Raw genomic sequence first — 26,965 nt, forward strand, 5'->3', positions numbered from 1 at the left:
GACAGTAGATCAGGTATGATGATGACCACATATTGACGCCACCAACATTCTAAATGTCCAATTGAATCTAGTGACATAAAAGTAGATCAGATATGGTCATGACCGCATATTGATGCCATCAACATTCAAAATGTCCGATTGAATGAAGTGGCATGAAAGTAGATCGGGTATGGTCATGAACACATATTGACGCCACCAACATTCCAAATGGCCGATTGAATCTAGTGGCTTGAAAGTAGATGAGGCATGGTCATGATCGCATATTGACGCCATCAACATTCAAAATGTCCGATTGAATGTAGTGGCATGAAAGTAGATCAGGTAGGGTCATGAACACATATTGACGCCACCAACATTCCAAATGTCCGATTAAATGTAGTGGCATGAAAGTAGATCAGGTATGGTCATGACCGCATATTAACGTCACCAACATTCTAAATGTCCGATTGAATCTAGTGGCATGAAAGTAGATCTGGTATGGTCATGACCACATATTGACGCCACCAACATTCTAAATGGCCGATTGAATGCAGAAGTATGAAAGTAAACCAGGTATGGTCATGAACACATATTGACGCCACCAACATTCTTAATGTCCGATTCAATCCAGTGGCATGAAAGTAGATCAGGTATGGTCATAACCACATATTGACGCCATCAACATTCTTAATGTCCGATAGAATGTAGTGGCCTGAAAGAAGATCAGGTATGGTGATGACCTCATATTGACGTCATCAACATTCTAAATGTCCGATTGAATCTAGTGGCATAAAGTAGATCAGGTATGGTCATGACCACATATTGACGCCATCAGCATTCTAAATGTCCGATTCAATCCAGTAGCATAAAGTAGATCAGGTATGGTCATGACCGCATATTGACGTCATCAACATTCTAAATGTCCGATTGAATCCAGTGGCATGAAAGTAGATTAGGTATGGTCATAACCACATATTGACGCCATCAACATTCTAAACGTCCGATAGAATGTAGTGGCATGAAAGTAGATCAGGTATGGTGATGACCACATATTGACGCCATCAACATTCCAAATGTCCTATTGAATGTAGTAGGAGTTGTTTATTGTGATGATGTGTATATTTTGGCTAATTTGTTTGTTATATCCACTCATTACTTCTCTCAACATTGTTTGTATAAGCTATAGAAAATATGCAAACATCTATCTTGTGTTAATGTTAAAGTTATACCATGGAATCATATGTATTCTTAACATTTCGGTAAGTTGATGATGATCATTATTAAGCTCTATATTTAGAACAATTAAGTCCACAACTTTACTGAACACTCGCATACAAAAACTTATAATTTATTTTACTGTTAACAAAATGTTTGCACTCTCAGTGGTTGTTGTAGATAAAGAGTTGAGGAAATCATATACACAGCTGTTTATCGAAAGAGGAGAAAACACAAGTGTGGGAGGAAGAATGGCTAAAAACCAAAAGTTAAAGAAAAAACAGAAGAAAACCAGAAAGTCTTTAATTCACACGACACCACAAAAAGCAAAAGAGCGAGCGACAAGAACTTAACAAAAGAATCAGGGAAGTACACATGGGCCTCGAAACAATATGGTATAGCGAAGATAAACTATAGGAGATTTTTTTTTTACCCCGATCCAACCATACAGCTATCAGTGTTCGAAATATATCATTAGCATTTTAAGATATACGGGGAAAATCGTGATTCAAAATATGTGTTTGTCCTCTTCTTGAACATACCTTGTCTCAAAAAAAAATAATTATGAACAGTATTCAATTGGCCCTCCGTATAGATATGTTGAATAAAAACTCACTATTCAGTTTTTACTAAATTTTATTTTATTAACAAGATAACAAAGCTGCATCTTTAGATACAAGCTCTCCTTTTTAGGCATGCCATTTGATACAATTCTGCCTTAAAAGACTTGATACGTCCAATGGTGTATTGTCTGTACATATCATAAATTTTGTTTTCCTTGAAAGTGAAATCGTAACTGTTGTAATTCGCCTGTCAGAATCTATTGTATTTCGAGTTTAATTTTTCGGAAGCGTACACTGTTACATTGTGATAGCCTTTCCACATCGTAAACAATGGAAATACAACCAATGACGTGACGCTATTTTCAGTTTGGGTTAAGAAAAATGAAATTTCTCATAATGCTTTAGATTCTGACAAGGCCAATTAAAATAAAGTTTAGTTTCCTTGCAAAATACATATTAAGGATGATTTAACATTTTCAGAACTAATTTCATTTATGATTAACAATAGATCTCGTACTGACAGAGTATTATTATATACGAAACCAGAATACAAGTTAGAGATTACCATAAAATATCATATTGAATCTGACATACCGCTTTCAATTCTTGTTTGTCAAACGTCAAAGTTTAGCTTACATACAGTCATAGATAATGATGTTTTACAAAATTCTCCTAAATATTCACAAACAAAATAAAAACTTGTTGTTGTGCCATTAAAATCTTGATTTTTCAAGAGAAACACGTATCGTAGAAGATGTAAATTTCAAATAAATTCAACTTACTATTTAACTTCCAGTGTTAAATTATAAGAATTGTGCACTATATCTCACTACAATTTGGCTTCAATTTTACGATTTAATTAGACTCTTAACTCTGCTTAAAAATTCAAAATACATAAACTAGAGATGAAAAGGTAAGGAAATAGCAGATCTGAAAATTGAAATTCATAATTTGTTTTGTGCCTCTCAGAAATATCTTATGAAACCTCATTAAAGCAAACATCTTATCCTAATCAATAGGGAAACACATTATTTTAGCAGGCAAAGTCTTATCAAAGGTACATTTTGATGTTTTGAACTTTTACTTTTGTACTTTGAAATGTTAAAAAGTTTAATTTTTCTACATTCCTATGACAACATAGACTTCACATAATCAACAAAGAAAACATATGTCGTCTCTTGGACAGTTTTTGTTCATAGTAAAGTTTTATAGTCTACAGAATAAAGTAATATTGGCGTAAGACCAGCGTGTCTTCTCAAAAGCAATTATGTTAATGCTGTATTAAATTGATTATGTAGAAAACAATTGATGTTTTCAGTGCGATACACTTTAGTGAAACTGAATAGGGTTACTAGGTGAAAACCAAATTTTCTGTATCGTCTGCTTCAGAATAAAAAGGACTATCCAATGGCGGAATTCATAAGTTTTGTAGAAGAGGTTTAAATTTGACACCATAGGAAAGCGATATTGGTGTGTGGCTATCCAGTGTTTTTTGGGTAAAAAAAAATGGATAAAAAGATAACTTTTCAGCAAGATTCACCTTAAGGGTAAACATAGACTAGACACCCTATAAACTAAAGTGTTTTCTATTAGTCAAAAAAGAAATTAAAGAGCAATAATACTACTAGTTATAATTTTAAAGCGAAAATCTTCCTATCAAAACCAGGTATTCGCTGGCTTCCAATCAACAAGTGTGTCTACATCTCTGGTGTCTTTGATAAATATTTAGTTGACTAATGAAGGACGCTTAAGGAATACATGCCAAATAAACGTCATTAGAGATACAACTGAAAGTTATTTGCATAAATGTGATATTTCAAAACCTTTCTGTTTACATGCTTGTATCTTATAATATTGTTAGGTATCATATTAAACAAGAGAAAGTTAGCATTTAAAAAATAGACTTAAATCAAATTACCGGGAATAAAAAAAATCTCTTTTTTAGAATCGTGATCTGTATCAACAAAATACTTTCATATAAGAGTTATGTGTCCTTTCTACTGTCTACTGCTCAGTTAATTTTTATTAATTAAAAAAAAAAAGGTTTCTCCAACTCGATTGTTTGTTCATTCTTTTTCCAGTATAGATATATGATATTTTAGCATTTCTTTTTTATTAGCTACTTAGTATAACGAATCAAACTATTGATTATAAAAAAAAGTTTGCAATAAAAACTTTAAGTCGAATCTATGAGATCATCACCATCTCAGAGGTGTTTCCCTCAGTTTTAGTTTGTTACCCCAATTTTGTTTTTTGTCCATGGATTGATGAGTTTTGAACAGCGGTACACTACTGTTGCCTTTATCTAACATTGACATGTAAAAAAGTCACAGCGAGACACAACTTACGCATACGACTATCTGTTTAAATAAATACAAATATTTTGATCTTTACGTAACAAATGATATAAATAAAACACAATTATTATACAAAGTACGAAAAATATAATCTCAAAACATAACGAATGATAAAATACCATCAACGTCACAACAGTGTTTTACTACTATCAATTAGTTTATTGGGAACTATGATCTAAACTAGAGTTCAGCAAACTATAAGATGCTTCACATAAAAATGGTTAGAATATAATAATATATATTTTTTTCAAAATTATGATGCATTGATAGTAATCAAATCACTGTTGTGAAGATGAGAATAATTACAAAAAATGGAAGCTGTAACGGCATGAGATATTGCACAGTTTGGTAAATTAGTAAATATTTACAACGGACGGGAACTAAAGTTACTTCTACGTTCTACAAATAATCATGTGTACATCATCAAATCAAATATCAACAACCGAATAAACACAATATACTCAGGCTATATTCAGTATAGGGAATCATTTCTAAATAGTAACCTTTGTTCAACTTTGTAAAAAATGATAATCATATTTTATATTCGCAAACTGGTCAGTGAACCCAAAGCAGACAAACATTTTATTTTGATCTTATAGAATTTCGATTATAAGCCTCAGCGAAATCTGTATTCAAGTGGAGGTTCACGTTATTCAGTAAAAAAGGTAATTGTTCCAGTCTAAAAAGAGTTCTTGTTGCAAAACGGCAGATCCTCAAAACTGCTGGTATATGTCCTATTATATATGTTTTGTTAGTGCTTTACCACTAGGATTTTTGATTCATCAAAACTTTTGTTTCGATATTTTTCTGGTATTTAATTGATTATGAAGTTGGTTTGAATTTATTTGATGAATTATTTAAAAAAAAAAAAGTGAGGTTAAAAATCAAGTTACCTCTTGGACTCAGAACATTTCAATCTGATAAAATAAATCTCACTTTTCATATGTTAACATTCAAATAGTTTTAATAATCGTATTTATTAACCCTGTAATTCACAAGGGTAAAAGTTGCCTGTTTAGTTAAGCATTTAAACCAACTGTAAATGGACTCTGAGTGCACTTATCCATTTGGTCGCCATTGTTAAAAAAAAGAATGATATAATCTTAGTGGTTCACCTAAAATGATACCGAACAAATTATTTACACAGCAGTTTTCACTTGTCAATAAAAAAAAATAACATACATTTATCTACACCAGAACAATTGATTAAATCGCATGTGTAATTCTTTGCCAAAATATATCTAGGTACCGGCAGGGGAGTGTTTTCGCCTATCTTCATCCATTACATAGTCTTGTCTTCTGTCAAATCAAATTATTATAATCATTTAGAACAAAAGCTCATCCAGTATGCGAATAGAATAATTACAAAAGAAAATACTTTAATTTGTGATTATTTGTTTTCTTTCTAGATTTCTATATTATTCTTATAAGTCTTAAAGAGTTTGCACATCATCTGAATTTGATAATTGGATTCGAAACACAAATTCTTAATGTTTATTAATTATCTTGGTATTAAAAGAATAGAAATTGATCCACCATTTAAGTGATTTTGTAAATCTAACCGAAAAAAGCAGTCAAAAATGTATAAGCTGGTTTCTATTTTATTTCGCATGATATTTTCTTAATTTGCATATAATTTAGCAATACTGCGTTACAAAGGAACCCAATTATAATCCATTGTTATTGCCTTTAACGTTAATTATTTTGAAACTGTTAATGAATACACGATACATTTCGAGTTTCAATCTAAACAAAAGGTTGTACAAGGAAACAAACCAATAGAGGGCTTAAAACATATCTTAATTATTGAGTAAAATGTTTTCTCTCGTGGAACAATCTGACGAAGGTTGTACAAGGAAACCAACAGAGGGCTTAAAACATATCTTAATTATTGAGTAAAATGTGTTCTCTGGTAAAACAATCTGACGAAGGTTGTACAAGGAAACCAACAGAGGGCTTACACATATCTAAATTATTGAGTAACATGTGTTCTCTGGTCAAACAATCTGACGTATCACTGCATGATATGGCAACATTGTACTACACATATATATATATTAGAATACAACAATCATAGAATGTTACGAAAATGACAAAAATGCTTATAAATATTTCACATTATATATATATAAAGGTTATCACAGTTTAATCGCATGAAACGTCTTCACAGTAATCACAAAAGCAGTTTGTAATATAGACATATATACGGATAAATCAATGAAGGGAATGTTTCAGTATCTTCAGGACACTATTGACTGTTGGTCCAATATTACTCTTGTGTTATTTGAAATGTTTCTCCTGTAATCGATGGAGCACACATACATACAAACACTCATTAATCAAGTGCTGTCTTTATATACCTTTACAAACTGTGTTACATGTCACTTCTTATTACATAATCACAGAGAAGCAACTTGTATTACAAGCAAGCTATGTCTTCCCCACTGACAAGTAAAAAGTTGATAGAAATACAACATGTATTCTTCTGGAATGACCTTGACATTGAAAACAAAAACATAATCACACATGACTATTTGATGGGATTTCAAAATGACTAAATGTTGGTCGTACGTCACAAATATCGTACCAATGTGCAAACCAGTTTCCCACATATTTCACCCCGTTTTTGATTTGCTTTTGCCTCGGATGAAATAATTCGTTTTTCCAAACGTCTTCTCCTTTAAAAAAGTAAACAGTTGTGTCATTGTAAGAGTAATATACAGCGTCTAAATCACCTTCAATTTGACGTTCTCCATCAAGTGGAGGGAACTCTTCCCAAATTTTTCTAATTCGTAAGCAGCAACCTTTTGTTTCGTCTTCTTCATCAGTTGGGTCGTAAACATAAACCTACCAAGAAAAAAATATTTCAAATTGAATATACCGACTTAACAGTATTTTTTTTACGTTTCATAAAAAGTATATGCTTACGATTCTTACTCTGATCATTGTTAAGCAAACTGAGTTCCCGCATAATGAATTAATGAGAGGAAATCAATTTCGAAGTAAATGCGACGATGCTGCATAAGACAGTTCATATCTGTAGACGTCTATTTTAAAAGTGTTATTACAACGCTCATACAATGAAAACAGTCACACTTCACAGGGAATTTTTATGTTAAAGTTCTAAATTTGTCACACAGTCTTATATGCATTGTAGAACTTCAGTTGCAATCGGTACATGAATCATAAAATCCGAGAGAAAGCCAAAATCAATATGTGATTATTTGATACTCAAGAAAAGTAATTTATATATGTATTGAAATGATACTATTGACCTGTTAAAGAAATAACTTTTTTAATGTTTCAAAACATTGTTAATGGGATGGGTCCTCAGCATGGATACTTTTAAGATTAATTGAAATGTGTCCTCAATGTTATGTCTGACAACCATAATAACCCATCTTTTTAAACCTGCAAACTTGCACAAATTTGCGACATACATAAACAACAAAAACAAAATTCAAGGGCATCAATCGGATTTTCAAGGACATCAATGGGAAAATTTCAACAAAAAGAATGAGTAATAAAATGAACTTAACAATTCTGCTATGGTAAACTACATTGAAAATTTGCCAGTTTTTAGACAGTTTGAACGTTAAAATGGTTGATAAGTTATATCTCTACGATTGCATTCTTAAAAGCCTTTTCAAAGAGATTTTTCTACTTCTACAAATAAAAGGATTTACATTTAAATAACTTCAAAAGAAAGGGAAGCTTGATTGTAAGCAACGGATTGAAGTTTTTGAGCAAATATCCATTGCTGCTTTGAATAATGTCAAAGACTTCAAAACTAATCCTAAAGTCAATGTTTGTGAATTTGAAACAATGACAAGAAAAGATTTCATAAGAATAAATTAGCAAAGTTAACCGTCACATTCCTTCCTGTCTGTACTATTGCCATATACATGTACTATTTTAACGCCTGAATTAATATAATTTATGTCAAAGAGGTTTTAACAAAATATAAAGACGATACCGGATAATTCGTCTCAATAAAAAAAAGTAAAAAAAAAGAGAAAGATCTGTCATATCGGAAAAGTAAACAGATACAGAGAGGAAAACAAAAGTACTCATCCAAATTGGAAACAACTCTGACGTTCTAGAGTGAGCAGTTCCAACCCATCAATAAACGACAATTTAAAATTCCTGTTAAACATGTGCATAATTTTGTGAAAGCTCATTAACATGAAAAATAGAATGTGTGTCGGCTATGATGACGTTCCTTTTTTAGTACCGTTTTATTGAACTTAAAAATTCAATTCTTTCAAATGTAATTATATTTGAATAATTAGGTTAGTGAGGTTTACATATTGTAATAATAGACTTTTGACTTACAGTATCCCCTTTGAAGAAATATATATTTTTATCTCGCTTATCAAAGTAAGCTGTATCTAAATTGTCCGGAACGCCTATATCTTGACCTTTCTTTGGTCCAAATTTTTCACTGATTTTTCCAGTACCACCATCGTAAACTTTATCTTCTTCGCTGTTATAAAGGAAGTAATCTTCACCTGAAACAGAAATCAACACAACTCTAACTGTATGAAACGACAAAAAGTAGTTTAACATGTTGGCTCATACTAATACTGAAGAAAATTTGGCTTGTTTCGAGTTTCAGAGATAAATATCCCCTCGGGTAGATTTGATCTATAAACAATATCATAATAAGGGATCAGAAATTAATCTTGCGAACAGTAACTTACTCTTAATAAAACATTGGTAAAGAGCGATATCCAACAGTTAGCTAAACATAATTGCAAGTTCATTTGACTAGGAAATCAGTTCCCGAAAACGCCATTACCAGGGCAATGCTTTTAAACTACAAACACATCTACAATATATTAAATTTGATATCTACTACAAAATACAGCTGGAATCCAATGTTTATTATCATATTTCATTGACCTTAAACGCATACCCCATATCTCCTTTATATATTTTGCATGCGATATTAAATACCTTTAAGGAAGTATGTATCGTCAATAATTCGAGTTCCAGCAAAGTACCATACATGGAGGTATCCATCAACATTATCTGGCACACCTTTCCACTCCTGGGCAACGTATAATGGATCACCATATCGAGTACGATTAGCGTGATTTTCATACATCCAATATTGATTACTTCTGAAGAAGTAGGTATTGTAGATAAGTCCATTACTAGGTGTTTTCCTTACCCAGTCGAATATTGTGTTGAATTTGCCTCTACACACTCCTGTTTAAAGTAAAAGAAATCAGAGATAAAGGGTTGGATGTGCCTGAATACATACTCTTATTTATGGTATTTATTAAATATTAAAGGTTCAATATTCTATTCCGTTTTCCTGTAAAAATGTGTTTTTTACAAACAATCATCAATTCTGAGCTCCTTTCTTGATGACGTACATTGTAATATATATGATGTCAAGGTATATTTCAATGTTAAATAAAATTGAGAATGGAAATGGGGAATGTGTTAAAGAGACACCAATCCGACCATATAACAAACAACAGGAGAAGGTCGCCAACAGGTTTCAATAAATAAACTCATCATAAATACCACTCCAGGACTAAATTTTGTATCTACGCCAGACGCTGCAGCGAGAAATTCCCGCACCCGCAGGCTCCCTTCAGCTGGCCCCTTAATGTCTTTTGAAATTTCCTTAAACATAATTTTGCGTCATGTTAAAAAAGCATTAATGTAATGATAGTTTATTCTTTTCTCTTTTCTTTTTACTAGTACGAAACAGTAATATAAGAAATCAACCTGACTTCCTGTTGTTTTTGTTTTGAAAACCAACTTATAATTCAGAGACTTTCGTTACCATCCATATAAAAAAAATCAAGAATATTTTGGATATCGAAATGAAGGCAACAGTAGTATACCGCTATCTAATATCATTAAATTTAAAGGATGGGAAGCAATTGTTCAACTGATATCCGGCTTTTAATTTATTTGAAACGAAGAAACAGTGACATGATGGTGTCATAACAAACCATTCTTTGATTTTTGTTAACAGGAAAACGGAATAGAATATTGAAATTTTATATATTTATTATTTACTATTAATAGGAGTATGCAAATTTAAAAATTTGAAACGACGACGAAAATAATGAGCAGAAACTTATGAAAAGTTCATAATCTGTAAATTTACAACACAAAAATTACAAAACAAACATTTTTAATTGTTCAATACGAGAAATTCGTGATTTTCATGTCACTTATTTCGATCATTAATTTATCCCGCTCACAAAAGGATGGGAAGCAATTGTTCAACTGATATCCGGCTTTTAATTTATTTGAAACGAAGAAACATTGCCATGATGGTGTCATAACGAACCATTCCTGTTTTCAATTAAATATGGGAAGTGGCTCATTAACAGTTCATTTTTAACAACTGAACGATTTCCTCAGCTCTTATGTATTATTGCCATTTAAATGATATGAAATTATCTGTACGTTTCAAAGTTGTTTTCCGACCTGCCATTTAAAATAACATCCATTTACTTATACTATCTTCTCGATTAATATCATATTCATTCAATGAAAACGATGAATGGATTTTATTATTCGTAAGTTTGAATGATCTTAAATGAACACCCACAAATATTAGTGTTTGACTTCATCAATAACGTAGCAGGCGACAAATGTTTTAAAATGTCCACATATGAAACGTTAGAGATTGAAATCTTGGGATGATTTATGATTTTGTATGTTTTCACTTTCTGAATGGTATCAGATTCGCCTTTAGTTTCCGTAAATCGATTAATGGATGAACTTTTTCAATTAACATTTTATTAGTGGGATACCAATTCATTTTAAGTTGTCGTACTTGTCAACACATAACTAACCTAATGTTGTGAAGACCATAATATTGTTTAAATGTATAAAATCAAGTTACTTCCCAGACATCTTGTTAAATGGAGTAAGAATATGAATTAGCCCCTTGTGCTTTTGGATATAAAAGTCAATATTCTTTAAACAAATATAAGTTTTCTTTTTTTTCCTTTTCAATAATCAAAATCTTTGTACTCCTTACTGGCTCATGTTATCTATATTGAAATACAAAAGTCGATATACATATGTAAGATATGTAAATAAGAAGATTTGGTATGTGCGCCAATGAATTTTTCCTAGAAAGCATGCTATACCAATAGAATTTAAAAATAGCATAGCCTAGACTTGTTTATATCGAACCTTTACTTCTTACCACTTTTGATATTCAAAAAATTAACAAAGAGTGTTAGAGGACATAACTAAGTCCACACAAAAGAACATAAGAACCTTTGTCCAATGTCCGAAACATTCCACATATATTGTCTTTGCCTATTAATTTTAAAACTGATGTGTTTCTGTATATTCAGGAAACGAAGATGCCAGCCCTTTAGTAGCTTCATAAAGGTTGGTATATTATATGGACAATTTTTTCCCTTCAAAGTCGTAATTTGCTTCCAGACGTAAATTTAGGATAATAATCTGTTCAATTGGTGTCTCTTTATCGGTATCTTTCATATATAACATTAAAAGGTTTTCCTCGTATAGTTGATGTGTGTCCCTCAGCCCCACATGTTATAGCATAATGTACGTTTCATTGTCACAGGCAATAGCTGTATACTACATAGTAATTGAGGATTAAAAAAAGGAAGTGTGTTCCAAGAAAAAAACATTTTAAACTATACAATTAAATGATTTTATTTTTTATTTCTCTTATGAGAAAGGGTACGTGTGGTAATGCTTCAAATCAACATATCACCCGTTTTTTTGTGAATCTAGCACCATTATGTGTTTCAAGTAGATTTCACAATGAAAGCCTTTATGAACATGTATTTGTTAGAAATTTAGGGTTGACGCTTTTGTGTCGAATTTTGACAGGGGGTTTCTGATCCTTAACAAAAACCGATACCAAAGGTTCTTTATTTTAATTATAACGCTTGTCATATCTTCGAAAGAGATACTGTATAGACTATCATAGAATGTACTGATAACTTTAATATGTCATTCTTTTTTCTGTTTTTTAACAAACAGATTTAGTATGTCATGTGCAACAGAAGTGGTGTTTCTAGTTGAAGGAACGTCTTATCCTTCAGATGAAGATGATTTCAGAAGATATGGTAGTTTTTGTATATGAACTGTTTATAAAAGAGAAGTTTCCAAATATGACCAAGCTCTAATTTTTTTTAGAATATTTTGTTATCAATGTCCTTAAACTCGTATGAATGTTTGTATTTGACCGTGTTACTGTTTTATTTTGAGACTTTTTAAATGGCTGGATCAGCCCCTGGGTACTAGTATCACATAATACAAATTAATTTAAGATTTGTGTTTTACAGTTTTTCAGTTTTTATAAAAACAGTATTAGCTTTCATATTGTGTTAAATTTCATGCATTGAATGTTTTAGCAGTTTTTGAACATTAGACCATTTTTTCGCATTTTATTCACATGTTTGTATTTTTATAAAAGATCAATCAAGATACGATAATAAATTAATATGAGTACATTTCAATCTTTTAAAGATTAAAGCCTCAGGTTTTAAATTGATAAATAATTCAAATAAATGATTAACCTATTTTTTGTAAAATTAATCATAAAGTGCCCCCGTTGCAGACACGTACTAATCAGCATTTTTACTGGCTATGACGTCACAAAGTGATAAAAATTCACATGAAACCACTCAATTATGACCACAATATGAAGTACGACAGTGCACCTATTTAATTTGTTTGATATTAATAACATATTATAATATGAATTGACGGTGTCCTTCGGAATAGACCAGAATAAGACAGTATTAGACAATCATGAGAGAGATCACCAGCATCAATGTAACAGCCAAACTGTAAGTGTTCATCCGGTGCTCCAGAGGGGTATGCATGTTGTATGTATTACCTGCAGACATTTCTGATAATTTATGATATCCGATAAATTGTCATAGCTGAAATGTTAGAAATGGTATATAAAGGCACCAGTAGTATATCGCTTTTCGAAAGTCATTAATAGATTGAGAGAAAACAAATCCGGATAACAAACTACAACCGAGGAAACGCATCAACTGTTAGAAGAAAACAACTGAAGAACAAAAACACTTATAATCAACATGATGGGTGTCGGTAATGGAACGGGAACTACTTAGCATGTTTGATTAGTAGTACATATGTTAAAGGAAGGCTATAAATATCAGCCATCAATACATAGTTCCAAAATCTTTCACATCAATCTTTGACAATGCAAAGTATGTCAAATCCAGTGTAAAGGAACAGAGACACACAAAGTACAAGTCAAAACAAAGCAAAATAAAAAAAAATTACGGTAGAAATCTCATCAAAGATACCACTTGTTTGATGCACAACCTCCGATGCGTGATGTGTCTGTACAAGATACACCAGTGAAGCTCAAAGTTAAACAGTATGATAAAGAACATTGACAACCATAAATAAAGACAATGTGTGCTGAATCAAACAAATGCAATATATTCCTAGTTGTAGATAAACCCAAATGTTTCAATGTTTTCGATCAGTATACGAGTTTTAAAAGTCAAAAATGAAAATCAACTTGAAATTGTAAATGCGCAATATTGCTAGAATCACTGAACAATGCTCATTACACTCTTAAATATTTGCTCGAATCAAGAAAGTGGATTGATGAGCAGAAAATGAAAAGCAGGATATATAAAGGCAACAGTAGTTAACCGCTGTTCGAAAGTCATAAATCCTCAGCATAAATTAGTTTAGGGAAAACAAATCCAGGATACAAACCAAAACCAAGTGAACTACATCAGCCATAAGAGAAATAAGCAATATGTTATAGATTATTTGACGATAATTAAAAAAAATCAAAAATTCTTTACCATAAGCTTTCTGTACTGCTTTCCTATCATCCCAGGTTAGCTCGAATTCTTTATCTGGATTAACATGACTCTGATGATAAATAGCGTACATGATAGATGTGATTTGGCTAGAATGAGATAGTCCCAACACATGTCCTATTTCATGAACAGCTACACGTAATAGATAAATCCCATCTTTTTCTTTTGTAATTGATTCGATAGATTTATAATCCTCTTCATCGTCGAAATGTACAACGTCTCTACCGTTTTCTCTAGAATGGGCAATCTCACCGCCATTACCATCAAATTTCCTCTCACAATTTTGATGTGATCCTGTAAAATATTAGAATGGTTAACTAAATTACATATAACAATCAGGTACGAACAAATGAGAGTAATTGCTTTGAGAAGACAAATAAAAGTAATAGTGAAACCAGTTGGATCCGAATACACCCCCAAAAACAGATGATTATGGATGCATCGTACAGACAAAAATAAAAACCAACAACAAATAAATGAACACTTGACCAACTACTCATTGTGCATGTGTATGCATATCTGTATAGGCATGAAGGAAGAAAGCCAAGAAAATTTGGACAGAAGGACAAGAAGATGTACATAGGTAATATATATACGATGAAGTGTCGAAGTCTAAGAAAAAATGGCCTAGTAATCTACACCCTTCTCTTTGCTGAAAAACTAAATCAAATCTTAATGCTTACAGATATAGTAAATGATACCATAGTAAACTTTGTTTAACAAGACAGGACTTGTACAAAGCATCAAAATCAGACACCTGATGTACATATCCGTAATCTTTATTGAAGAAAAATATACGGATGCAAATTTATACATATGTATGTAGCCCAAGATAATTAAAGGCATCAGTAGTATACCGCTGTTCAAATGTCAAACAAGACAATTTAAAAATGCAAAACAGTGCAAATAGTTTACTTTCGAAATTAAGAAAATGCATTTCACAACCGACATTATTGAGATGTTTCTATGCATAAATAAAATCCGATTACATGTTTTCGTATCAACAAAAAGTCAGGAGATTGATGTTCACTTCATCAATCAATACAAGTTGATATATCTAAGAAAGGTTTGAGTCATAGAAAAAAAGATCAAGGTTTCGAATATATCTATTATAGAGAGACTATGTTAGAAGGCTTTTCAAATTGATAAAATGAAAATGTTTCAATTGGCATTGGCTAGAACAGTGGCGTCTGTAGAACACATAATTATTTAAAACAATATAAACTATTGGCATAATAGAAAACAATGCTAGTTTAATTTTTGGGAACTGTCGATAAACGTTTTCACATTCTGGGGCGTCTTCAGATAAAGTAATGCAATGTCTGTGGTTCTCGCTTTATTACCTCTTTGACAAGAGTTTGATGATATAATTTGAAAATGTAATATAACAATTTATAACAGAAAATGAATCATAAAAGTTAACTGAAAATTCCTTCAAATCTTAACATCAATTTGCAGAAAAGACGCGACCTCTGTGTTTTCATACAAAATGCAATCTAAAAACTCATAAATCAGCTGATTTTAAGATGAAATATTTGTCAAAATGGATTCTAATTAAACTGCAGAGCTAAATGACGTAATTTTCCGGACAGCAACCGAGTGATAATTGCCGACCATCTCCATACTCAATCATATAACTACAAACCATTTTTCGTAATCAAATTTGATTGATACGGAACTATCTATAAACAAGCTTTCATGTAAACAGCAAAATATCCAATATTAATGCCATATTTCACATTTAATTACATTATATGTATAGTATACTACGAGTCTAGTAGACTGGCATAGTAACCGAATTAAACAACAGTCTGAAAACCTTGAAAAACCGTTATTATTTGTTTCATTATATAATTATATTTTATCAGCTTAATGATAATTGTATTAAAATTCCAGACCTCCTGGATAAACGTTATGATTAAACGTAGCAGGCACGAGGAGATAGAAGATTGACCAGAAGTATTAACGTTATGATTATACGTAGCAGGCACGAGGAGATAGAAAATTGACCAAGATCGATCTGTTTTTGTCTGAGATTAAGATATTTCGTCTGACATTTAGCAAGCACTGGACAAACATGTCAAATGAAGCTAAATTAAAACCTTGAAATCATTGATTGGTTGTTGATTGTTTAACATCAAGCAACAGAGAAGTCAGTTACCAATATAAACACTAACAAACGATATAAAAGATTTTTTTTAAGAGGAGTATTCGTGTCCTCTCCTTTTTTTGTAAAATAGAAAAGTATAATATACTATTTTAACCAATAACTAATTGCCAAGACTGTTGACTGGTTTTAATAATTAATTCGTCAAACTATCGGAGAAATAGAGGTGTACTGTTCCGGGTAATTGTAAAAAAGAAAAAGAGGATAAAAAGTAAGCAATCGAACTTCCTTGGTCCAATAAAAGCAGAAACAATATGGTCAAAATTAAAAATGATATAAAAGACAAACCATGTGTGTTTAGCAACAGACGACATCCTTAAGAAACTTGTACAAAGAGATGAGCTCATATTAAAAAAAAGTGGATAAACAATCTTCTGATCCAAAAAAACAACTTACAATTCAAAAAACAAAAGTAAATCGATCAAAATACAAACAACATTTTACAACACACAACATACCAGGTAGGCAACATTAAACTGAGCAACACGAACCCATACAGAACACGTTGGACATTCAATGTCAACGTCGATTAGGACATCTATTCAACACATTTCGGACGATACGTTGATCAGTTCTCTGAGATCAGTTCCCATGGTATACCATGTCACAATGGTTGCAGTGTTGTCATAGACATAATGCCACGGGAATACATTTATGCATGCCCACCAGTAAATTAACCAAAAACAAAAAAATCAGAATTTCAGATGTGATTCTGATTTTTAAATCAAATGGTGTATATGTAGGTTAATCATGAAGATAGTCGAATAATTTCAAACTACTTATGTATACAAAACAATTCTCACCTCGTCCAAATGCTATTTCTATATCTACGACTTTTATATCACCAGATACATCCTCTTCGAATTTGAGAGGAATGACCTCACTCCACATGCGGAATGCCATATTAAGACTTGCTCTTTGATCTTCTAAAGGTATTCTTGTGCTGAAACCAGTCTCTAATAATCGCCATCGAATATCCGTTTTTGTAAATTTTTGACCGTCTCTTATTTTTTCACCGTTCAGTCCTGTTTCATTGATATGAATGTTAACAAATCTTTTGTGTCTCTTTGGTCGCAGCCATATTGGATCTTCATTTTTAATTTTTTGAATATGATTTAAAAGGAATTTAGTTCTTCTTTTACCAGATATCTTGACACTACTTTGAGTTAATTGAGGAAATAATAAGTTATATAATACTGTATTTTTGGCTGTTCTTTTCCACCGTTTTTTACTCGGAGGAGGATTAACAACTTCAATAGGAACCAGATCAGCAACATCGACTGGTTCAATGTCAGGGTTGTCGGCACTATCCGAGTTCCCGCACCTTGAAGTGCTCATGAACTTTCTTGTTTCTTCATCTACTACACCTGTTTCAGGTAATTTATATTTCTTTTGATATTCTTTGATTGCAGTTTTAATTTCGTCCTCACTACAACTTCTCCCATTTCCCTCAAAAACATTAAAACTATTGTGTGTCGGTGTATCCACCGACCGCCGTCTGCGTCGACCTACTTTGCACCGCAGGTATCCATATTTTTCAAGCTGCATCTGTAATATAGATATAGAAAATTCTTATACTGCATAAGAAGCAATCATAAACAAAACAAAGAACACATGTTATATATGTTTTTGTCTGTGGTATGCACTCTGGTAAAGCTAGCGATGAATTTTAGATTTGTTTAACAGACGTACTACCATTTAACAGGTTGCGTAATACGTACTTATTCAATTGTAAACAGTTTGATAAAATGAACAACGTACTGTAGATATTCTACGTATAAAATGAACACTATCAAATGAAGGGAGGTAGATAAATATATCTTGAATTGTTTATGACTTTAGAGGGGATCAGGTATGAAGAGATCAACCAAGAATAAGATTTACTGCTTGATTGATAGATGGTTAAAATCCAACGGCAAATATTACATGCACATTCCAGACCAAGCATAGTATATAACATAATAATGACAATTAAAGCAGTAAACGTTAAAAGGTGTTGGTATGTGGTTTTCTATTCTTTTAAAAGTAAAACCTGACGCAGGTATACTGGACATGGGTTTTTTGTGCTTAAAAACGAAAGAGTACGAATCCAATTTTAAAATGTCTGGGGTATATCTATTGGTTACTGGAAATGTATGAAATGAAAGGGACGCACTGAGGGATGCATGCATATATTCTGAACTACCGGTAATCATATTTTCCCGATTTGGTTGTCAAATTGCTGATTCCCCAAATAAGAAATGAATATATTTGGAAATGAAAATACTATTGTTTGTATGTTTGTTTTTTTTCCAATGAAGTTGTTAGTTTATTTTCGACTAGTGAATTTGAATGTCCCTCGGGTATCTTTTGCATTACTTTCAGCTTCGAATGATTTTTTTTAAACTAAAAATGAGAGATATTGTATATCTAAAGGTGTGTAACATTTTATTTAAATAAGAAACACTTTCTATAAATCCCAAGCAACCGGTGTCTGTACATTACATTTCACCATATTTCCTCCGTCTAATAAAGTGTAGCTTTACCATCAATGTTACTGTATGTCTAACACAGAGTTTAATGAAGTAGAGAAGGCATCTTTTGTGTACTGTTTCTCAACAATGGAATGATAAGAATGACATTAGTGCTAAATTGTTTAACGGTAAACCACATGTGCAGTGGTCAAATATATAGGTAAAATCTACTAAACTAACAGTACCGTAGCACATGAAAACATGTTGAATATCAGAAATACGTGATGAAAAACAAATGCCTCAGACAACATCTATCAAACTATAGATATAGGTGTTAGATTGATGACTAGGAAATGCATAGATTGTAATGAAGCGATAAGAAAACGTCGAAAAATATAATTAAAACAATGGGCGGGTCAAGCTAAAAGTCTGCATCCATTGATGTATACGGGGTCATCTGCTTAAGATCTAGCAGGAAAAGTATTAATCAAACACGACTTCGATCATCATCACATATAATTATTATTTATTTCCCAGTACGTGACCTTTGGAATGCATGTTCCTTCTCGTTTTAAGTTTCTGTCTGTAGTTTATACGACTTTTTGACTGGTATTTTTTCTACATGGAGTTGATGATGCCAAAGAATAACTATCACATCGAAGCTTCTGGCATCTTATCATTTTTACCAATATATCATAGGATGGTGAGATGTTGTCAGACTACAGGTGGGTATACAGTTATATAGACGGTTATATATGTGATTTCGTAAGCTACGATCATTTATATCTACATTTAAGTAAGGTTGCAAAATATATTGTATGTTTGAGAATGAATTCATCATAGATACCAGGATTGAAATTTTATATATTTACGCCATAGAGATTGTTTTCAAGATAAATGCTTCTAAAGAATGCAATTGTTGTTCGTCTCAGAATTAAACATTCTCTTTGATATTTAATGACGACGCGTGTTGTACCTAACGGGTGTCATTAGTGGAGCTAGAGGTACCGACTCTCGTTAAGCATTGACCAGAGTTCATCTCCGACTATTGGTGAAGTATGTGTTCTCTTCGGTTTTCTGAGCAGGGTTTTGTGGACTATTTGTCATCGCTCCATAAACTTCTCTGACCTTCACCTAAATATTTGATGCAGTCCTTTCGTGTGTAATCGGTACATGGATAGCATATAATATGTAATGATATACTTATAGTAACAATGATCTTGGCCTACTTTCGTGTTCTATATTATCATATATATTTCGTACCGAATAAACAAATTAATGCGTCCGTTATAAGACCTACATTAAAACACAACAGTAAGTCTACTATTTTCGTAGGACATTGAGACTAAATCATGTGAAATATACGAAATACTTGTATTTTATTTGTTCACATAATTATTTCTTATATGTGAACGTGGAAAAACACAAATCCAGAACAAAGTGTCAATAAACAGAAACGTTCTTTATCTTATTTTTTATAATGAGGGAATATTTTGCTTTCAAGTGCATGAAGTGTGTCGCCTTTTACCTGTTCGTATTCATCCTAAGTAAAATTCTATATGTGTTTTAAGAAATTTTAGTATTTTACCATCATCATAATTGTTATGGCACAGATCTTTAATATCTGCATTTTTTTTTAAATTTTCAATATTGCTATATTTTTTTCTCTCTCAAATATCCCATGCCAGTTGCAATGCATATCCTACATATGTATACATGAAATTGAGAGTCACATCTTTGAAAGTTCTTTGGTGGTCTAGAGAGAAAATTAAGGTGTACTTATTAAGACCAGCTATCGCAGTGGTTCACTTATGTCATGTATTAAAATGTGTAACACTACACTCAATGTACAGTAATGAAAGATATTAAACTTTATAATTATTTCAAGAATACAAGCAGATCATTTAAATGTTCACTTGAATGAGGGATATTAAGGAGTTTATGGGATACGATTTAGTAAAACGGATTAAATGTTTCCTTCTGCTGTGTTTTTGATTACATGCTGGGCTTTCATTTAAAGGTGTACTCGCCTGGCTTGCTATCGAAGGGAACGTCTGTATACGCAATGCTTTGATACCCTTCATTCACTCTCCCCTAGCTGATTTAAACTGTCGTTCATAACAAATATAATATGAAAATCACCATAAAAATATTAAATTGTCTCTTTAGGTAGATGAACATTTTCTATTAATTTTTGCACGTGTTCATTCAATAATATTCCATAACTTTACATCTAAGAATACACCCCGTCAATCATGTGTTATTATAAGGAAAAAGATCAAAGATAAAGATTTAAAAATTAATCCAAAACTGAATCTTAAAGTTTCATTATGTGCAGGGGTCTACCTGGTTTAAAGAAACATGGGATTTTAAATGAAAATAAAAAGAAGAAAATGAAAAAAAGTGCACTATGATGAATTGAATGAAGATTAACAATAAAAAGAGCTTACAAATGTGATCAAAATTAATTTTGAACAGATAAGTATTAAATAAAAGTTCTAAACTATACAAGGAGGCTTACAAGAGTCTATGTCAAATAAAAGATTTGAAAATAAGGAGATGACTCAATGTAATGAATATTCAACAATACGACAATACACGATCATTTAGCTTATTTATTATGTGCCGATGTTCTTATACTATTGAATGTATGTTGAACGTCCAGTTGCCACTATTACAAGCTAAAGAGGTAAACATATAATTGATGTCAATGGACTAAGTACAGCGTTATTTAACAACTGTATAGGTCGGGAATGTGTAAATAGCAAAACCAGAAACTAAGAAACCAGAAATCAGAAACAAGAAACAAGAAATTAAAAATTATCTAATATTGAATATGTGTCTAATAACTAATTATAATTGACCTGATATAAATACACATGTATAACTGATAAGGACTCTGATCTTTATGCACCTGCTGTAGCTGAAAACCTTATCAATTGTAATAAAACTTAATTATATACAAAAAAGTGTCAGTTCAGTGTTGGATTTTTAATTGTGTTGAAAGGTTGACATTGTTTATAGATGTTTTAATCGTGTGTTTACTTTATAGTAAAGGGTTGCTGATGTAAAACAATTATAAAGTGTCAGTTCAGTGTTAGACCACAAACATAACTTGGTACAGATTTTTATTTGTGTTGAAAGGTTGACATTTTTTATAGATCTTTTAAAAGTGTGTTTACTATAGTAAAGGGTATAATGGTATACCGTTGTCCGTCTATCCTTCCGTCCGTCTATCTGTCCGTCTGTCTGTCGTCAACATGTCGGACATTAACTCAAAAATGCTTTTACCAATTTGCAAGAAACTTTGGTGAATTGTTTATATCTATTGACGTGAGCTCCCTTTCGATTTTAATAAATTTCAGATTTATGTTTCCGAGTTATGGGGTTTTATTCATTAAAAAAAGGGGGATTTTCCAGTTTTCGGACAATAACTCAAAAAAATGCTTTCAGCAGTTCTCATGAAACTTTGGTGAATTGTTTATATCTATTGACGCCCTTTCAATTTTTATAGATTTTAAATTTTATATTTCCTAGTTATGGGATTTTATTCATAAAAAGGGGTGATTTTCTAGTTTTCAGACAATACTTTTATTGCTTTGAGCAGTTTTCATTAAACTTTGGTGCCTGGTTAATATCTATTAAGATAACCTCCCTTTAATTATTCATAAATTTCTGATATGACATTTAGAAGTTATTGAACCTTATTTTTAGAAAATGTGACGGGCGTATCATGCGCTCATGGCGCAGCTGTTTATTCTTTTTTTACTCATTTTTACATAGAAACTATGAACAGTGTAACTGATTTATTTTTTTTCCAATTTCACTTGTGGTATTCTGATCACTATTTATCTAAATGATTAAATAACATGACACAATTTGTACTCAAAATGCCACTTGAAAGATATTTTTACAGCCAGAATATAAAACAATATTAAAAAATCTATAATCAATGTCATCCTTTCAATGTAACAAGTTAAGTATGCAGTCCAACACTGAACTGACACTTTTTTGTATATAAGTTTTGTTTCATCTGATAAGGTTTTCAGCTACAACAGATGCATAAAGAACAGTCCTTATCAGTTTAATATAAATGTGTAATTATATTATGTCAATTATATTTAGTTATTAAAAAAATAATATTCAACATTACATATTTTTTATATTTTTTGTTTCTTGTTTCTTGCTTCTGGTTTCTGATTTCTGGTTTCTTGGTTTCTGGTTTTGCTATTTACACATTCCCGTATAGGTCTAGGGCGGTTCCTTCAAAATCAGTTTTTATTGTCTGCTAAGATAACTACACATAAATTATAGTGTGAAGAGTAACCATAAAAGCCTATATCTTTCTCACGCCTTTAATATCTACTGCCTAAAACTACCTTACTATGAATCATTTATTTATATACAATGCAAATGTATATTTATATACATGCTTTATTTGGGTTTCTAATGTACATATTTTTTACACAGACATGCATTACATGCTGTTTTTTATTTTACACATAGACAATGTACAGCTATAGTGAAATGTTTTATTCCATTCAAAACTATGTCAGTTAAATCGAACGTTTTAAATGAGTAAACCTACATAATGTCCTTAAGTTTATTGAGAAATAAATCAAAACTTTTAACAAAAGATCTTCATAAAAACGTCCTAAATAATCTGAAGACATGCTTAAATAAACAGTTGAACAGATAACGTCTTATAAACTGATACTCTTTAAGATCAGACACAAGTATTTATTTGTGAAAATCAAATATGCTTCACTCCTACCACTTATTTAAAACGGGCCACTTAATTCCTGAAGACTGTGAAGTGAAGTTTAAATAACGGTCAATATGTTGGACTATAATTGCTAGTCATACTGCATTATAAAACGTGGCCAATATTTTTGCGATGACATTCTTTTAGTCCATGTCACCGTCTGATCGATGGCAGGTGATGACAAAGTATATACAATATACAACAGGTGAATTTCTATTCCTGTTCTTCATCTTTAATGTATCTTTAAGATTTAAACGACGAATAAAACGATTAATCCCGAATATACAGTTCTATTAAACTCCAGGTGATCTCATTGGTTTCTGCTGTCTGGCGGTATGAGGGGTCAATTTTGGGGATACAAATGATGGCTAGTCCAAATTCAGTCACCTGTTTTGCAGCAGACGTTTTCTATGTTCATGAAAATGAATAACTGAGTATCATACAGAGACAGCAACCCAATGGAAAAAAACAACCCAAAACAATGTAATGTTGACCCTTTCAACAAAATCTATGATTGCGTTGTAGATATCCCAGACGTGTTTTTAATGGTTTAGCTTAATGTTTGGATTAAAAAATCAGCTTTGACTCCATCTTGCTTTTATAGATAGTAATCTTAGCATTAAGTTTACGTATAATTATCATGGTGTGATAATTGAACGTGTTTAATTACAAACAGATTTAGGAATTAATCTTAGACTAATAAATTCATAACTTATCGGGTTTAACTCTGTGTTAATGCCAACTCATGTCTACGCGATTAAACAGTCTAAATTTAACATTACATTTAGATACCGTCATGATACAAGTTATATTGAGAACAATAAAAACAAGTTTGTACAATTGTTATTCTTGTTACAAGGCATGTTTTTATCAATGGTAGACGTATGTAGAACAAGGAACACGAATTAAGAAATTTTCCTGTTAATGTTTGGGTGGTGCGTCGGAAAATATGAATCTTAAATAACGATTTACATGTAAACTGAATGTCTAATATGACCTCTCTTGAAAAAAGTTTTTTTACTAAAATTTTGTTTATCATGTTTATGAAAATATTTACAGACGATACTTTTGAATTAAGCAAAAAGACAGACAGGTATTACATTTGTTTATACAACATTCTACTAAAGCAACAGTGAACTATAATAATCATACTCATCAGTTATATATAGTTGTAAAAAAGCAAAATACAGAAGAAGAAAAAACAATGACATTGAGTGTAAAACAACAATTGACTACAACAGAGTACCACACTGATTGTGTGGGACAAGACATAGAATAACTAAAGAATAAACTGATTACATAAGACAAGTATATCTTACCTCTGCTTGTACTTCATCTTGAACTTCATTCTTATTTTCATTGGCTTGTTTCAGATAATAATTTTGGTCTCTATGGTCCCTGTATTGGAAAAACTTTTCAGACGTAACAGGTCGGACTATCCATATAATATGCACAACAAAGATAGTTTGATGGAATAGTACAGACCATTTAGCCATGGTAGGACATCAAAACTCTGCTGAAATTTTACAGCCACAAGGAATAAATATCCACCATATCACATGATTACAAGTCAAAATTTATTTCGTTTTGTATAAATTATGTTCCGTAATTTGCATTGGATAACTTACGTCGCTTCCGTATCCCCAGCAGGTGACAACGTCTCCAATCAGTAGCGTGGTTAACTACGTAGGTTTTGATACACGTGTAGCTAACGGAATTATTTATCCACAAATTGCCCTGTTCCTGTAAGAAGAACAAAGCCTGTTAGTAACTCAGGAAATACAGAACATGTATAGGGTCGTTGATGATGCTTGTAGTTCATTAGAATTGATTGTTCTTTGTGGTACATAATCACATGGAAACCGTGCAAATAAAAGTAAAACATTATTCCTAGAAATCATAATGTCGCACAGAATAATCTTCCAAATATTCCAATCTCATAGAGAATGGAAACACGTGTTCAAAGACATACAGATAATACTTTCGCTAACAACCTCGCGAAGCATCCTTGCTCGTTATGGGTCAAATAATTATATATCTCTTGTATTATGTTATACAGCGGCTAAGATACTGTTGTCGATCGACAAATATTACTCATAGCAAATAGGTGGGATCAATTATGACTGACAGCTCACTTTGGCGAATGTCCATTTTGATCATCAGAATTGCTCCGTTTTCTTTATTGAAAGAAAATAAGATTTTTTAGGACCACACACTGATTGTTAAACATTTTACCTAAATGTAATCTCTTAGACTATCTCCAATTGCAAAATTACAGTAATTTAGTGAACACTATACTCTGTTAAATGATCTATATATACTACATACACGGTTTGATACATACGATGTACTTGTACTATCAAAGCCGATGGTTTAACAGGTAAAAATATGCTTCTTCATACCTTTAATTCATACTAATTACACGACGGGAACAATTGGTTGGTGTCATATTATACAGAATATTCACGATTACAAAAAGACTTACAACAGTAACAATGTTATGTAATAATACGATATACCAAAATGATTTTTATTAGATATTTTTTCGGTAGTTAGTTGAGTTAGGTTAGTGGTCTTATTTGGTCACATCCAGACAGTGATAAGGATATTTATTAACAGATGGTTAACAAACTCTCCGAAGGAGACGGGGACACATTACCGTGTGAAGAAACCTTTTACATTTGAATATCGAAAAATAAAATAGAATTAAAAGTTCATTTCTACAATTAAATTATTAAAAGTTGAACATGACAGAGCCCTTTTCCATTATGTCACTGTGAATTCTGCATGTTGCAGCGTTTAAACTATTTACTTATAGGTTGTGGGTATTATCATGAAAGCATTTGTACGGTTACATTGGTCTAGACAAAATGCACATTATCCCGTCAGAAACGTCAACTGATTCAAAAACATAAAATGTTGATAAAATTATGTAAAGTATTGTAGAGATTTCTATATATGTTGAGTGTAATTTTCAAACATTTATATATTTATATATACATAAAAGTTTGAATACATGTGTTGGTCTTTGTAGGCATGGTAAATTCTCGACATTTTGATTTTGCTTTCATTCCGGTGGATAATTGGAAAAAATGTTGCATTGTTAACTCAATTCAACACGTTGTACGATATTTTAGGCTAATGATCACTGTAGATTTACTTCAGACCATTAGCCGCCGAGAACCAGTGCCTAATGTATATACTATAGCCAATACTTTGATTTTCAGCGTACAATACTCGTTTTAAAAGATTGCAATAGTAACATATACTATCGCCTAATAATTTATATCGTCTGAAAGTAGGGAAAAGAATGTTTGGATATATATTTTTAATATCAAAAGAATTATCAACTTTTGGAATCTCTCTGCATTAAAAGGTCGACAAGTCTACAAAATATTAAATTTATGAATTTAATATAAAGAAAACTTTTTATCATTTAAACTGTCTAGCTAAATACACATTTAAATAAAAGACTACACAGATATCAATTTACGTCTTAACATTAAGATATCAGCCAGAATTTATATTGACTGAAAACAAATACAAATATTCAACCATCTCTTAACAAAACAGTACATGTTCTGTGATATTAACATAAGAGCAAAACTATTTCAAATGGAACAG

General features: G+C 31.6%; 1 protein-coding gene and 1 long non-coding RNA gene across 2 annotated transcripts; one reads left to right on the forward strand and one right to left on the reverse strand.

Annotated features, from left to right (window-relative positions):
- The first annotated feature begins 1,122 nt into the window (after nt 1–1,122).
- LOC134715634 (uncharacterized) lies at nt 1,123–12,370 on the forward strand. The gene is made up of 3 exons (XR_010106784.1): nt 1,123–1,238; nt 11,458–11,494; nt 12,119–12,370. It is a non-coding gene; the product is annotated as an uncharacterized LOC134715634 (long non-coding RNA).
- Nucleotides 1,813–24,837, reverse strand: LOC134715633 (matrix metallopeptidase-21-like). Its single transcript, XM_063577950.1, has 6 exons — nt 24,661–24,837; nt 16,927–17,671; nt 13,939–14,250; nt 9,074–9,328; nt 8,450–8,625; nt 1,813–6,961 (listed from the first exon to the last, which is right to left on the reverse strand). The coding sequence occupies exons 1-6, from the start codon at nt 24,835–24,837 to the stop codon at nt 6,635–6,637; spliced, it is 1,992 nt and encodes a 663-aa protein (XP_063434020.1). The 3' UTR covers nt 1,813–6,634.
- Nucleotides 24,838–26,965: the final 2,128 nt, after the last annotated feature.

Source organism: Mytilus trossulus, chromosome 4 (assembly GCF_036588685.1).
Source record: "Mytilus trossulus isolate FHL-02 chromosome 4, PNRI_Mtr1.1.1.hap1, whole genome shotgun sequence".
Classification (NCBI taxonomy): Eukaryota; Metazoa; Mollusca; class Bivalvia; order Mytilida; family Mytilidae; genus Mytilus; species Mytilus trossulus.

Excerpts from the sequence above, each read along its gene's own strand:
- LOC134715633 (XM_063577950.1), bottom strand. The coding sequence starts at position 24,837 with ATGGCTAAATGGTCTGTACTATTCCATCAAACTATCTTTGTTGTGCAT. Across the intron at positions 14,251-16,926 it reads AGAAATAGCATTTGGACGAG|GATCACATCAAAATTGTGAG; the intron begins GTGAGAATTGTT and ends AATATTTTACAG. Across the intron at positions 8,626-9,073 it reads CGATACATACTTCCTTAAAG|GTGAAGATTACTTCCTTTAT; the intron begins GTATTTAATATC and ends TTTCTGTTTCAG.